This window comes from Eurosta solidaginis, chromosome 3 (genome assembly GCF_040869045.1).
Source record: "Eurosta solidaginis isolate ZX-2024a chromosome 3, ASM4086904v1, whole genome shotgun sequence".
In the NCBI taxonomy this organism is placed as follows: Eukaryota; Metazoa; Arthropoda; class Insecta; order Diptera; family Tephritidae; genus Eurosta; species Eurosta solidaginis.
The window spans coordinates 16313947-16329383 of NC_090321.1; the positions used below are offsets into that span (position 1 = coordinate 16313947).

General features: G+C 36.4%; 1 protein-coding gene across 13 annotated transcripts in view; it reads left to right on the forward strand.

Moving 5' to 3' along the window:
• The first annotated feature begins 426 nt into the window (after positions 1-426).
• The window catches only part of LRP1 (LDL receptor protein 1), a 336333-nt gene continuing 321322 nt past the window's right edge, over positions 427-15437 (forward strand). For 2 of the 13 annotated variants that reach the window (XM_067771108.1, XM_067771121.1), the window contains exons 1-2: positions 445-1474; positions 6270-6835. In XM_067771108.1, the coding sequence (XP_067627209.1) occupies positions 6670-6835 (166 nt within the window). In that variant the 5' untranslated portion in view covers positions 445-1474; positions 6270-6669. Of the gene's footprint in view, positions 1475-6248; positions 6836-15437 lie in introns of all 13 variants that reach the window. The other 11 variants (XM_067771116.1, XM_067771119.1, XM_067771114.1 and 8 more) reach the window with 11 other exon arrangements.

Genomic DNA, 15437 nt, shown 5'->3' on the forward strand with positions numbered 1-15437 from the left:
TGGTACTCAAGCCCAAATGCTTGTTAGGTATATTCGACGCCATTTCGAACGAACGCAAATCACCTTTAGGTTAACTAGAGTTTAACTTTGCCAGATCGGCCGCTTAAGCCCAGCTTAAACTTCATTTAAAGTGGACTGAAAAACTGCAGAATAAGTTTAAGCGTAGTTTAATTGACAAACTGAGTTGAACTTGTACTGAAAAACCGGGCCTAAGTGGCTGGAGAATGTAGCACTCTGCCGAACTATGGTGAGGCAGCCGCTATTTGTCAATATTTTATTTTTATATACATTAAAATCCACCACTTTTTATACAATTTATCTGTCAGTATGACATTCGTAGCACCTGCGCTGTCAGTGGAGCTCATCTTTTGTTATACTTTTTTCAGAGCAATGATGCTCTATGCTTTATTACCTTTCGTTTAGTCTCTCTTAGTAATTGTGCGGATACGGATGTGCAGACGCGGAAATAGTGTTGTAGGTGTTATATGCTAGCTAAAATTTGAAAATTGTATTTGGAATACTGTATATGTTAATGTGTAGTGGTGTTTCGGCACTTTGAAAATATAATTTTACAACTATATGCTGTAATTAATACGTAAATGAGTAAATGTTTGTTGTTTTTTTTAATGCGAACGCCTTGCGTATGTAATTTATTCCGAATATATGCGATTTTCATATAGAAAAGTGGTGAACTTCAGCATATGAATAACATTCACGCATGTGTATATAAAGTGAAAAAAATCAAAGAGTATAAAGTAAAACACAAAATAAAAAAAATAAAAATAAAAATGGTACGGGGTGAAAAAGGTGAACAAAAAGAAGTCATGAAATAATGTAAATAAAATCAGTGCAAACTAGAGAAGTAAACAGCTTTGGATAATTAACGACTTTGAGGACGATTATAGTTTTTGTTAATATAATAATAATAAAAACAAACAGCGTATACGATCCGATGTGAACACGAAGTTAACGAAGGAATCTCTTCTTTTCTTTGGTGTGTGCAAACTAGCGACCGGTTTTAGCCAAACAGTTAACTCGTTACAAATACACACATTAATACCAGCGTCGCAGCAATGTTAACCATAAACAAAATTTACTTTAATATACATACATATGTACATACATATGCATATGTAGTATGTATCTACGAATATTGACCAATGTACATAGTTAGGCACACATACATATATTTTTCCGTGTTTGGATATGCAACCCTCGCCAGGTTAACAACCTACACTCAGAAAAAAAAAACTATGCCCTCCTAAATCCAGCACCGGCGCACATTGGTCTGGATTTGGCTTTCAGTGGACTTAGGGAAATGAAAAAAATATTAGTTAATAACGCAAAAACTTTGATGGTGATCAATTTTAAGTCTCATTACATGACGTTTTTATATATGATTATTTTTTCATAAAGTCTTAAACAAAAAAGCAAATAAAAAAATTTAATGTATGGGAAAAATCACATTTTTACCGTTAAGTCATTTTCCACAAAACTTCATTAATTTATTTATATAGTTAGGGTTATATACTATGCAATGTACTCGGTTTCATAGTTCGAAAAGGTTCACGTTTTTTTTTATTTTATTTTTGCTTATTTTTAGTATTGCGAATCACTTTTTCATTTTGGGTAGAATTTAAACAAAAATATTGTTTTTTTTTTGTTATACTAAATTATATCATTTGTGCAATTTATTACGCAATTTATCATTTTATAATATAAAAAATTGTAATAATAAATTGCTAATTTAAAAAAAAAAATGCGTAATAAATTGTTTCAAACTGAAAATGCAACCTTCTAAAGTGTGTTTATTGAGTACATTTAAACGTCAGTTACGCATGGCTCATCTCATCAGCGGATTTTATTTTCTTCATTTTACTGGAGTAGGGATTGCCAAAAGAAGATGGCAAACTCAAAATTAAACCAAAACATTGAACACATTGTCTTACAATACACAAAAATTCCGAAGTTTTATGTTTTCATTCCATTCCAGTCGCCTAATTCCAACAAGCACATTTTGACAGTCTGAACAAAGGTATGTTGTTGTTGTAGAGATGAGCCAACCAGCTATCAAATTACTCTTGTGTAAGCTAAATTCAGTTGTATGAACACCACTCAATTTAAATCAAAATTGCCTCAATTTATTTTTCTTTTTGAACAAAGCATTAGTATTGCGAATCACTTTTTAATTCTGGGTAATATTTAAAAACAAAAATATTTGATAATTCATATTATACATATAGGTATATGACCAAAAAAAAAAAGCTTCAATAATTTTCTCAAATTTTGTTTCATAGCCTACTTATCAACTCTTTGTAACCTTTTTTATAGCAAGTAAATCTAAGCGTTCTGTGATTTCATGGCCAACTATTAACTCTGTATAACCTCTATTATTCGTCGAGTTTTCGCGAATTTTGCACACATTTTTAAAATAAAATTGAAAGCTTCTGGGTTAGACCTTGATACATATTTTGATTGAGAAATAGTAAAAATTATTTTAGTGAAGCCAAAATTGCTAGAAATTGAAAAAAATACCTAGATGTACACATATGCTCGTTAGAGTATGTCGATATGAAACCCCGTTACTAAAAGTATCATAACTTTTTTAAATTAGATTTTACGAAAAAATATTATATAACACAAAATTATGGAAAAAGATCACAGAGTACGAAAATGGACATTTAAAGTCCTTAGTCCAAACTTTTCAATTTCGGTCCACTGTGCGGCGTACTGCTTTTTTTAATTCCTCTTCTCGCTTGCTCTTGAAAAATTGGTTCGAGGGAAATCATCATCTTTACCTCTATCCGGAGATATTTGCAGTTGAAGTTGTATTTTGCACGCATTTAATTTTGATCCCACCCCATTGGTGGACCGGCCAGGGTAATTTTTTATAAGCGCCGCCAAAAGCCTCCAACGCAGAAAGGTGTTCTGCCCAAAAATACTTTGGATCCCACCCCGGTTTCGGAGGAACACGGGGTCACTTTTCGGTTTAATATCTTTTGAACGAGTTGAAATTATTATTTCATTATTATTAAAACCAGCCTTTCAAGCTGTTGTTTTGTATTCAACCTTGGATCTACATATATGAAAATAATACAAATAGTTTGAAATGACTATTAGGTAGTAAAAAAAAAAAAAAAAATAGAATATAAACAAAAAAACTAACATTTTCAAGAATTTTCTTTTAATTCGATACAGCGTGGAAACAAAATTCTATTCGATTCAAAATTAGATACACACCCACAATTTCGACAGCGATGAGCTGACTTTTGTTTAAACTTTTTCCTTGATCTTAAGATCTCGATAAGTGACTAACTGAAAATGGTGTAAACAGCCCTAAACTTATACCTAACGTATAACCATAAAACCATAACCAGATAAAACAGCTGATTGAACCTACCTTATGGAAATCAATGTAATCGATTAATGGTGCCATACCATAACGCTAACGCCATAACCATACCATAGCCAACCAATTAGTTTTTGGTTTTTCGCCATATCCATAACCTAAAAATATTTGAGTTGGTGAATTTATTAACTTTTTGTATATTTTATTTATTGTTTTATTTTTTGTGGAATATGTTTTTAATTTTTTGCGTTTTCTTCATTTTTATGAAATTTTCACGATTTTTAGCTTAAGGCACCATTAATCGATCACATTGGAGATAGTTATGGATATGGGTATGGTTACGACTATGGCGTTGGGGTTAAAGCCGGAGTCATTGGTGCCGTATGTCGTATCGCTGTATCCGTATCCCTAACGTAATCAGCTGTTTAGCGTTACGACGGTAAACCAAAACCCAATTGGTTGGCTACGATACGGTTACGACCTTAGCGGCACCAATAATCGATTGCATTGATTCTCATAAGATTGGTCGAATCAGCTGTTATAAGGTTACCGATACGGTTACCGATAAAGCACCAATGTCTCCAGCTTAAGGAAGTTTAATTTGGCCTTAAGGAAGTTTAATTGGCCTTAAGAGCCTGTATGGTCATTATAAGAAAAACTTTTTTTTTATGAGCTCCAATATAACTGTAGCCGTGAAAGAGGTAAAATTGTGCAAAATTCTTTTTAAGTGGGAAAACTTACCAGCAAAGGGTAACATGACAAACAAGTGCAGAAAAGGACTGTCAACCGAACATTGACGCTAAGAAACGTGCGGAGCAGGGCCGGATTAATACTCAACGGGGCACTAGGCAACCATTCTTTTGTGGGCCCTTTTTTTCAGGTCCGTTCCCATCTTCTTTCGATTAAAAAATACAAAATTATATCTTCCATAAACATTTTATTGTCACAATGTAATAATATCAATAAAATTACTATCTACATTTTAAACATGTCGTTTTCTACAATTCATCAATTATATCATCAATATCGATTTTGTTCAATAAACCTGACTCAATGCAAAGTATACCTAACATCTCGAATCGCTTTCGCCGCGTTGTAGCTCTTTCAGCAGCTTTGATTCTTTTTAATTGCGAGAAGTATCGTTCGGCAGAACAATTTGTGATCATTAATGTTAAAAAAATGCGAAGAGCTACTTCTGTGCTAGGAAATACATCGGCTAATTGATCTTCCATTAGAATCTTATACAAATGGCTATGAGTTTTTTGTGCATCAGTGTATCTGGAGTTCACGTAACTTTGGAATTGTTTCATTTCAATGAAAAATTCTTCCAAATCTCTAGAATAAAAATGAACTAAGTTATTTATAGCTTCGTGGAGGTCCCCATCGCTTAGAGAAAAGTTGATGAGAAATGCAAATCTCTCCGAAACTTCCATATACACTTTCGCACGTCGTTTGATTTCACTGTGAAGATTGTCGATGATTTCTAGGAAACCTTTTTTTGTCCTAAAATCATCGCGAGGTGAAAATTCTACTTCTGGACTTCTGGAGCATTTCCGTCATTAGGCTGGTTTTTTCTACGACGAGTACGTTTTACAATTTCTGTATAACCTACACCAGGTAATAATTGTTTTGCTTTTTCCTCGAAATCATTGAACTTTTCACGGAATGAAACTAAACTCTCTTCTAACAATCCGTACAAAAAACCACACGTTTGCAAATCTGCTTTTGCACTTTGCAATGACTTACTCACTGAACGCATAGCAGTGAAAATATAGTTCCATAAAATCAGCATGAAACCAAATTCGAATTTTTGCATTTTATTCGCGATACACGTTGCCTCATAACGAGTATCAGTATTTTGTGATTCATCATCAGCAATGATTTCTAGAGCCTCTAATATGATATCAAATGAATCGTAAACTGCATTCGTCGCATTCGAATGTGCTTCCCAGCGTGTAGTTGACAATGTCTTCAAAGTTTACTCATTGTTTATTTTATTTTTTAATACGCCCCAACAATAGGTGGAAGCGGAAAGAAACTATATAATGTCTGCATAATGGTGAACAAATCTACTGCATAAAAACAGCATGCTCTCCAACCAAATTAAGGGAATGCGCGGAACAGGGAACATAGATCGCATTCTCATTCAAACTCAATATTCTTGCTTGCACACCTTTATACTTCCCGGACATGTTTAATGCGTTGTTATATTATTGTCCTCTACAATTTTGAATATCTAAACCACAGTCTTCAGTAAGAAACTTTAAAGTTTGATTCGCTAGACTTTCACCAGTATAACCTTCCAACTGAAGAAAAGTTATAAACCTTTTTTTATTATTGAATATACTCACCTTTCACTTCGATACACTTCTTTGCACGCTCATACAATGAGTCGGAAATGTGCTTTTTAGGAACCTTGTCTAGTTTGTCGGTCGTCGCCTTTTGAATGCGGTCAATTGAATTTTATTTATTTGAGTAAAATTTATTTTCAGTTCTAATTATATTTTTCTTTCAGTCTCTAGAATTTTATGTTTGTAAGAAAATTTTAGAAGTCTTTTTCATTTTTCGGGGGCCCCCTAAAATGGGTGGCGCAAGGCAACTGCCTATTCTGCCTACCTGTTAATCCGGCCCTGGTGCGGGGGATTTGATGATGTTCGGAGATTGAGCCAGCAAGACCAACTGTTGAAAATTTTAATAGCTTGGCACTGACAAGTGGTTTTCATGAAGGATGTAGATGATATCAAAAGCATATCCTGTTTCCCCAAAGTTAATATAAGGTAGCTCTTTCTGTTACGATTTCGAACGGCCGGATTTTCAGAAAAGTGCTTGAAGTTCTACAACGAATTTTAATTATAGCAGAGCTATTTAATATTAATAGGAATAGTAATATTTATTTCAGTTTGAATTTTATTTTCTGCAGATCTAAAACGCAGCTGAAAACTAGTTCGTGAAATAGAATCAAATTAAGAGCGGTGCAATGTTTTACATATCAAAGTAAAGAATGAAAGCGTTTATGCTTACACATGTACATACATAAATATTTAAACATTTATAATCTAAATAAACAATTCAATATTCTATATACATATGTAAATAAAAGTGAATCTAAATAGACGTAAGTAAAATTTTTGGATTTTTACATGAATGAGTGAGTGTTTTGTAAAAAATTTGGCGCTCTTTGGCGCCTCTAAGTGTGCACTACAAATTAAAAGCATCTTACATATGCCTGTATAAATGTGTATATGTATGTCTGATTAGACTTAAAAAAAATAAAAAAAAATAATAATAATACTACGACTAGCAAAATTGTTCGTTTGCATATGTATCCAATATTGCTGAAAGAAATGTTTTTGTATGGCCTGATTTGCTTGCTACTCGCATGGGGTGCAAGAAGTGCAGCACCTAGTGGCAACGTTGCATACAGAAGCGTAATCGCAACAACAACATCAGGACCGGAAATACGCACAAGGACTTTTATTGAAAAACGTAAGTCAAATATATTTAGTTACCCGTGATTCAATCACAAGAGGTTTGCTCGACAGAAAATTTTTTGGGAATTGCGGCCATTTTGCTCCCAAATCGAATTGACATCCGTTAACTGTGTTGTTTCTTTGCGAATTCTCGAAAAATATTAGTAGCAGGAATTTGGGAGCAATAAGTTTACAAAGACCGTATAAGTACTGAACTGCATAATTCCTTGGAACATTTTTTTTTTTTTAATTTTATAGTGAATTTATTAACTATGCCGCGATCCATTGGTATGGCTGAACATTGAACATAGGTAATTTTATGAAAAGTGGGGACACCAAGAAATCGTACACTTTCGTAAACCTATGAATATACGAAACCTAAACCAATTCAAAATTCATCGTTCAACCTCAAAACCTCGACTACTAAATTGATTCACGTAAAAATGTCATCAGTAAACAATGGAGATGCCATAACGAAATGTACTCATTGGGCATGTTAACTTATTCACTTAAAAGTCTAGAACAGGAGTCTACTGCTAATACGCGTCCAAAAATATCGAGAGAGGTTAGGTTAGGTTGAACTGGCCGGTCCATGAGGACCTCACATAGACTGATTGAGTCCGTAGTGTTACCAGAAGTTTGTTTTAACGACCAAACTGAAAAAGCCTATCAAAAACCAGGACCTATGTTATAAAATAACTCCGTCCTCTTGGCAAATACTAGAAGCTTCCTAGGACTTCAGCCACTTGCTGCTTCTAGATCTGACAGGTGTATCACTCCTAATAGCTGGATTTTTAGCCTGGCAAGTTCAGGGCACGAGCACAGAACGTGATCGATCGTTTCCTCCTCCAACCCGCACTTCCTACATCTGCTATACTGACCAAGCGTAATTTAAAGGCATGTGACGCCAGAAGGCAGTGTCCAGTCAGAATACCCGTCATGAGTCTACAGTCCTCTCTTTTTAATGATAGATGCAACTGTGTTAGTTTAAGGTTGTAAGACCTACACATAATCTTCGGCACTTTACAGCCCGCGCTTGAACCCACGCCTTTCCCGCTTGGTCGATCTAGTGCACCTCTCGACTTCGCTTAATCTCGCCCAGTCTAATTGGGACGTCTACGGAGCAAGCTTCAAGGATGCGCCCTTTTTAGCTAGTTCGTCCGCTTTTTCATTCCCATCTATTCCCATATGCCCTGGGACCCAATATAGATGTATGCTTAGCCCTGTCCCGATTCTCTCCAGAGATTGCTTACACTCTAACACGCATTTAGATGCTGTGCTATTCGAGATTATTGCCTTAATTGCTGCTTGACTGTCAATAAAAACAAAGTTAACACGGTTGCAGCTTAAGCTATTCTCTTCTAGGGTTTCTACTGCTTTGGTTACGGCTAATTTTTCCGCTTGGAAAACGCTACAGTAATCCGGCAGCCTGTAGAATCTGCTTATTTCCGGATCAGCGCAATATACCGCAGACCCTACTCCTTCCACTACTTTGGAACCATCGGTGTACACATGTATCGCCTTGTCCGCCATTTGCGCACCCTTGCGCCAACCGTCCACCTCTATTGTGGCCTTAAGATCTCTATCGAAGGGCAGATAGGGAATCAGGTAGTCTGTTCGTCTTGTGATTGATGACGCTAGGTGACGAGAGAGATGACCTCGACAACAATAATCCGAAGGCGGAAAAGAAAAATTGTATCTCTGTTCGGAGATATTTGCAGTTGAAGATGGCAATTTGCATGTGATTGTTGTAATGTTTTTGTGCACTGAAAAAGATTTTGTGTACAAAGGGATTTTGCACGCATTTAATTTTGATCCCACCTCATTGGTGGACCGGCCATGGTAATTTTTTATAAGCTCGATTGAAGGCCGCCAACGCAACCCGGGGTCAATTTTCGGTTTTTCGTCAATATCTTTTGAACGTGCGAAACATTTTTATTTCCGTCTTCGAATTATTGTTATCGAGGTCGCGTATTGGCCTTTAACACTTATCTCTTTTGACACTTATCTCGATATTTTTGGGCGCGCATTAAAAGTCCACCTTCTGTTATATTAATTCCGTATGTTCGGAACATTCGTCTCCATTTAAGAATTTTGGGAATCGGTTTATACCCGGTTTTAGAATATGTTGTATATACTTATTTGCTATATTCGGATCTCGTGAGGTAATATCAAATGAACGTATTCCGAACATTCTAAATTAACGGTTTATCCGGAACGCTTCCATGAATACTTAACAGAAAAGAGCTTTCCGAAATTTCAGAATAAAAAGGTGAATATTCCCTGCGTAGCAGGACCGCACAAAAGCTTAACTCTTTTATCAAAGTCAAGGTAGGAATATAAAGTTCTAAGACAATAAACCATTTTCTTTTATTTTTGTTTTTGTCAGTTCATTGCGGCTGCTAAGTAGCGTATCACCCCATGTCGGATGCCTGTTCAAAATCGTGCTATCTCAAAATATTTTTCAAAAATTTCCCAATTCAGAATTTGTCACAAAACTGCTCTATATTAGACTTAGATTGAAGAACGCTTCATCTCAGTATGACTTTCATTAACTCCCTCTTATAACAAAATGCATTGAACTTATTCTCATATAGGGAGTTTTTTAAACAAATTTTGATATAGCGTATTTTTGAATAAAATTCTAAACCAACATAGCGCTTTATCAATTCACGAAATATTTAGTAGAAAATGAATTATTTCCCAAAACTCTTTGGGCATTTACAAATTTATTATCACTACTAATATACTACCAAAGAAACTTTTCTACTACAATTTTCACTGAAGGGGATTGAATTATTCCCCGTTTTCCTTACATCGTAAAAGCAACCCGTCCAGATTTTTCAATTTGGGAGTGTCAAGAATCTCTCATCATTGGAGAACAAACCTCTAGTAATTGAATCCATGGCGGAACGATACAAGGTGGCAGCATGGGACAGCTGATTATAAACTTTTTTAATTTGATTTGATGTATCAACTTTCAGCGCAGTACGATTTTGACATTTGTCCATCGAATTTACAAAAACAAAGTACATGTAATTTTTATTTATATTTGTAGGTATGTCACATTGCTGCCACCTTGTATCGTTCCGCCATGATTGAATCAAGTTAGTTACCTAAGAAACTATTTGAAAATATCATAGTTGGGGGTAGTGCACTAAATTTTGATTGCATTACACTATAATGGACAAAATTGAGTGCGCAGTATTTTTGTATCACTATAGTGACAGTGCTGATTTTCTCCACTATGACTAAACAAATTTATTGCAGTAATTTTATTTTTACACTACCACTAAGCTGAGTGAAAAACAAAAAATATCATTATTGTAAATCTTCTATGCGTCACTCAAATAAAAAAAAATCTTGTTGATACTATTTTCATGACCAGCTTTTAAATTGTAGTGAAACATTTTTCAGCTTTCCTACCACTATAGCTGAGTGAGGCTGATATTTTTGCATTACCACTCAACTGTGAGTGAAGGCTGGTGCATTAATGCACCGACATATTCATTTTTTTCGTTGGAAAGCCATTTGTTTTAAGTTTTTTAAAATATAAACTTGGAAAAAATTACAAAGATGAAGCATTTAAAAACAAAAAAAATGCTTTTCAGTGTAATAAAAATTTTTTCAGTGTACGATTTCGATAGCCGATTAGAATTCCTTTCCAAAGGTATCAAGATATTGGAAATCGGTTGAGCCATTCCATAGCTATCACAGCTCAAAAGTACTATGATATCAAAATATAGAGAGGTGAATTTACTTAAAAAATTTTATAAAAAAAGGAAAAAAAAAACGCCATTTTAGTTTTTGGAAATGTTATATATTAAATAGACCTTTCTAATAAAAATATATTTTATGATCATATGTATTTAATTAGCGAGCTTTGCTCATATTGCTTTATACAATGGTTTTTGTAATTGATATTAGAGAAAAATTGTAAGTTTACAAACGGCGATGGTTACTAGGACATGTTTCTGAATTTCTGAAATTCAGAAACATGTCCTAGTAACCATCGCCGTTTGTAAACTTACAATTTTTCTCTAATATCAATTACAATATATTTTATGTTCAAACGCTTGGCCTTTGAAGTTTTTTTCGAGTTTAAAATTTTATTAAAAACAAAATTTTTTTCCAGTGTATTAAAATTTTTTTACAGTGTATGTTTTCGATAGCCGATTAGAATTCCTTTCCAAAAGTACCAAGATCTTGGAAGTCGGTTGAGCCATTCCGTAGTTGTCACCGACATTTTTCACAACTTTGACACCTTGCCACGCCCACATTTTTTCAAAAATGCAATCTCTAAAAACGAGGTTGTGTTTGTATAGGTAAAGTGTACCTGTATGCAAAATTTCATTAAACACTGAGGGGGTCGGGTTCAATGCATATCGGTTTTGATATTGTCACGGATATTAGCATCCCTAAGCTATACCATCACTAAGGCGATGCTAAGCGATGTTCACGTCAATAATCAAATCATGTATACACATATATAAGGCAGCCGAGAGATGTCACACACAGATGCATTTACTTATACGCCTATGTGTGTGCGAGAGACTGTAAACTACAAACTCACATACATCTGAGAGACGCTGAAAAGTAGAAAATTGTAAACAAGTAGAAACTATATGAGAACTATAAACACTCGAAATAGTTGGTAAGTTCTGGAAATAGAAGAGCCTAGATGTATGCAGCGTAAACTATAAAAGCGGCCAAGCGAGTAAAATGGAATTCAGTTTGATTTGAGTTGTCAAGCAGTTACGACTAAGACGATATATAGCGAGCAATAGCTGTATTATTTTGAATAGTGGTGTTTCATTTGAGCTATCAGTTTGGTTATTAAGCTATTCGTTACACAGTTTGAGTGTTATTGTGAAGTATTTTAATAAAGGCCATTTTTCCATTATTCAATATTGGAGTTATTTATTCAACAGTTTAGCGATACGAACCTAGCAAAAGGGCAAATAAGGAATTTGCAGCAAATTCGTTACAATTGGTGTCAGAAGAGGAATTGTTGAATAAATTCCGAAGATTGGGAATACAACTTGGGCATGGCAAAGTTCAGTGAATTGAAGATCCAGCAACTGAAAAAGGAGTTGGAGAACCGTGGATTAAATACAACCGGCAATAAGATCGAACTTCAAGCACGGCTACGAGAGGTAATGGAGTCGCAAGGAATTGATGTGGACGAGTTTGTCTTTTATCCTGATGGGGACGAAACAACAACAAAAATTGAAGAGAAAAACGAAACATCGCAGACGGTTACCAGCACAGACTTGAACATGATATTGGCTGCAATAACTGCTCAAACATCGACAGTAACATCCAAGATGGAAGCGCAAGAGGCACGTATAACAGAAATGTCATCACAAATATCCACCAACATGTCATCTCAGCTGGAATCGCAGGAGACACGCATAACATCCAAGATTGAAGCACAAGAAACGCGTATGTCAGAAATGTCGACACAGATTACATCGAAGATTGAAGCACAAGAAACGCGTATGGCAGAAATGTCGACACAGATTACATCAAAGATGGAGACACAACTGAAAGCACAAGAGGCACGCATAACAGTACAACTCGAAGCACAAGAGGCGCGTATATCATCAAAACTCGAAGCACGTATGGACGAGAAAATAACGCAGTTTGAGGAAAAAATCGAAGCCGAGGTGGATGCTTTGAGAGGTCGTATACAAGAGTTGCAATTAAACCGCCCAGCTGTTTCAGCAAGCAATACAAAGGTAAAAACACCATCCTTTGACGGTTCTGTTCCTTTCCAGGTCTTTAAGCTACAGTTTGAGAAGACCGCAGCAGTGAACAACTGGAATGCGGAAGATAAAGTTGCTGCACTATTCGTGGCATTGAAGGGGCCAGCAGCGGAAATTCTACAGACGATTCCCGAAGGAGAGCGGAACAATTATGAAGCATTGATGGCTGCTGTAGAACGACGTTATGGAAGCGAGCATAGGAAACAGATATTCCAAATTGAGTTGCAAACCGCTACCAAAAAGCAAATGAGACATTGCAGGAGTTTGCTTCAGATATTGAAAGATTGGCTCATCTTGCAAATGCGGACGCACCCGTGGAATACACTGAAAGGGTAAAAATCCAGAGTTTCATAAATGGCATACGGGACGTGGAAACGAAGCGAGCTACATACGCGAACCCAAAGCCAACATTCGCAGAAACGGTGTCACAAGCTCTGATTCAGGAAACGGCGTCGCTTCTGTGTAAGCCAGTTTTCAAAGCACGCCGTGTGGAAGTAGAAAGGCCAGAGTGGGTAGACGCAATATTGGAGGCACTGAAAGAATCGCAAAAGCGAAGTGAAAAAGTTATCAAATGCTTCAAATGCGGGAAGTCCGGTCACATAGCACGTCATTGCGATCTTGGTCTTAATAGTTCCAACAATGTGGGTGGCCGTAAACGCAAAGCTGGAGGAGATGAGCAAGAGCGAGTAAGAGGTAGAGAGCTAGATCCAGCTATTGAATGCCCTGTGATATCTGTGTCGCAAATTGGAAGGAAATCAAGCAGTCTTACCGTCAGAGGGAATGTGGATGGCAAAGAACGAGTACTGACTGTAGATACGGGCGCATCTCATTCCTTGATCCGATCTGACTTGGTCAACAGGAGAGTAAAACCGTTACCTGGAGCAAAGTTGCGTACGGTCACTGGCGACTATAACCAAGTTCAGGGAGAAGTGATATGTGAAGTATTGATTGGGGGTCATGGTTCTACACAAATTTGTTGTGGCGGAGATTGTTGATGAAGTTATATTGGGAGTGGATTTCTTGGTTGACCATGACATCAAGATCGATATGCAGAGAAGGGTGATGTGTTATGAGAACCAAGATGTGCCACTTAACTTTAGTTTGGAAAAAGGGTTCAGCAGTAATCGGGTACTGGTGGAGAAGAGTCGACGAAGGCCACGAAATTCAAAGGTAAAGGTTGATGGAACAAATGGGCCAAACAAATCAAAACCGAAGGTACCTGTGAGAGAAACACTGGCATTGAAAAGCCCTAACGGACGTACTGAAACGAAGAAAGAATGCAAGGGTGGTTTCAAGCCAAGGCACACTACTGTTGTGAAGCGTCGGAACGATACTGATTATGCAAAGGAAATCCGTCCAGCGCAAGCTCTGCGAAGTAGTTCTTCATTGGTCAAGCAACAGAGTGCTAGGGAACGATCCAGGATAATGAGTAGTAAGATGAAACACAGGTACGACAAGGAAAATAATTCGAAAGGTTTCTTGGCGGGAGATTTGGTACTGTTATACAACCCTCACCGGCGGAAAGGTGTTCCATCCAAATTTCGGTGCAGTTGGGAAGGCCCGTACAAGGTTGTGAAGAAGATCAGTGATACCATCTACCGCATACAAAGCATTGAGAAACCACGGAGTAGAAGAGTGGTACATTTGGCGATGCTAGCACCGTTTAGATCGAGAGATTTGTCCGATCGGGACGATCAGACTAGGTGGAGGGCAGTGTCACGGATATTAGCATCCCTAAGCTATACCATCACTAAGGCGATGCTAAGCGATGTTCACGTCAATAATCAAATCATGTATACACATGTATAAGGCAGCCGAGAGATGTCACACACAGATGCATTTACTTATACGCCTATGTGTGTGCGAGAGACTGTAAACTACAAACTCACATAAATCTGAGAGACGCTGAAAAGTAGAAAATTGTAAACAAGTAGAAACTATATGAGAACTATAAACACTCGAAATAGTTGGTAAGTTCTGGAAAGAAGAGCCTAGATGTATGCAGCGTAAACTATAAAAGCGGCCAAGCGAGTAAAATGGAATTCAGTTTGATTTGAGTTGTCAAGCAGTTACGACTAAGACGATATATAGCGAGCAATAGCTGTATTATTTTGAATAGTGGTGTTTCATTTGAGCTATCAGTTTGGTTATTAAGCTATTCGTTACACAGTTTGAGTGTTATTGTGAAGTATTTTAATAAAGGCCATTTTTCCATTATTCAATATTGGAGTTATTTATTCAACAGTTTAGCGATACGAACCTAGCAAAAGGGCAAATAAGGAATTTGCAGCAAATTCGTTACAATATGAAATTCATCATATGCATAGGTAAGACCAACTGAACCTTAATTAGGTTATGCTACGCCTCACGTTTTTAGAAATTCCACGCGCCCAACGCTTTTATTTATTTTTGTGATCAACGCCCTAGAAGTGATGAGGAGTGTGATTACTAGTATCTAGGACTCAAGTAATTATTATCTCTTTCGCATTCGTTGTCATGGGGTCAAAGCGCGTTTTTGAAAACCTCTTCCGATAACTTTTGGACGAGTTTTAGCAGTTGTAAGCTAAAGCAAAGAATTAGCTATATTTCAAGGAATGTCAAATGTAATTAGGAATTTTCCATTTCTTAAAGGAATCGCAAAAGTAATAGAAAAACTCTTAGGTCAGAAAATATGTTTGCTATTCAAAGGGTGTTTGTATACAGTTTTACTACAGGTAATTATTATGACCCTCCTTCTTCTTATACTGGCATTGGATTGGATTTGCTGATAGATACCTTAGTATCTTCCCTAGAATCAAGTTAATTAAAGCGCACAAAAAAGTCATCTTGTTCTAATCCTAGCTTGATTGT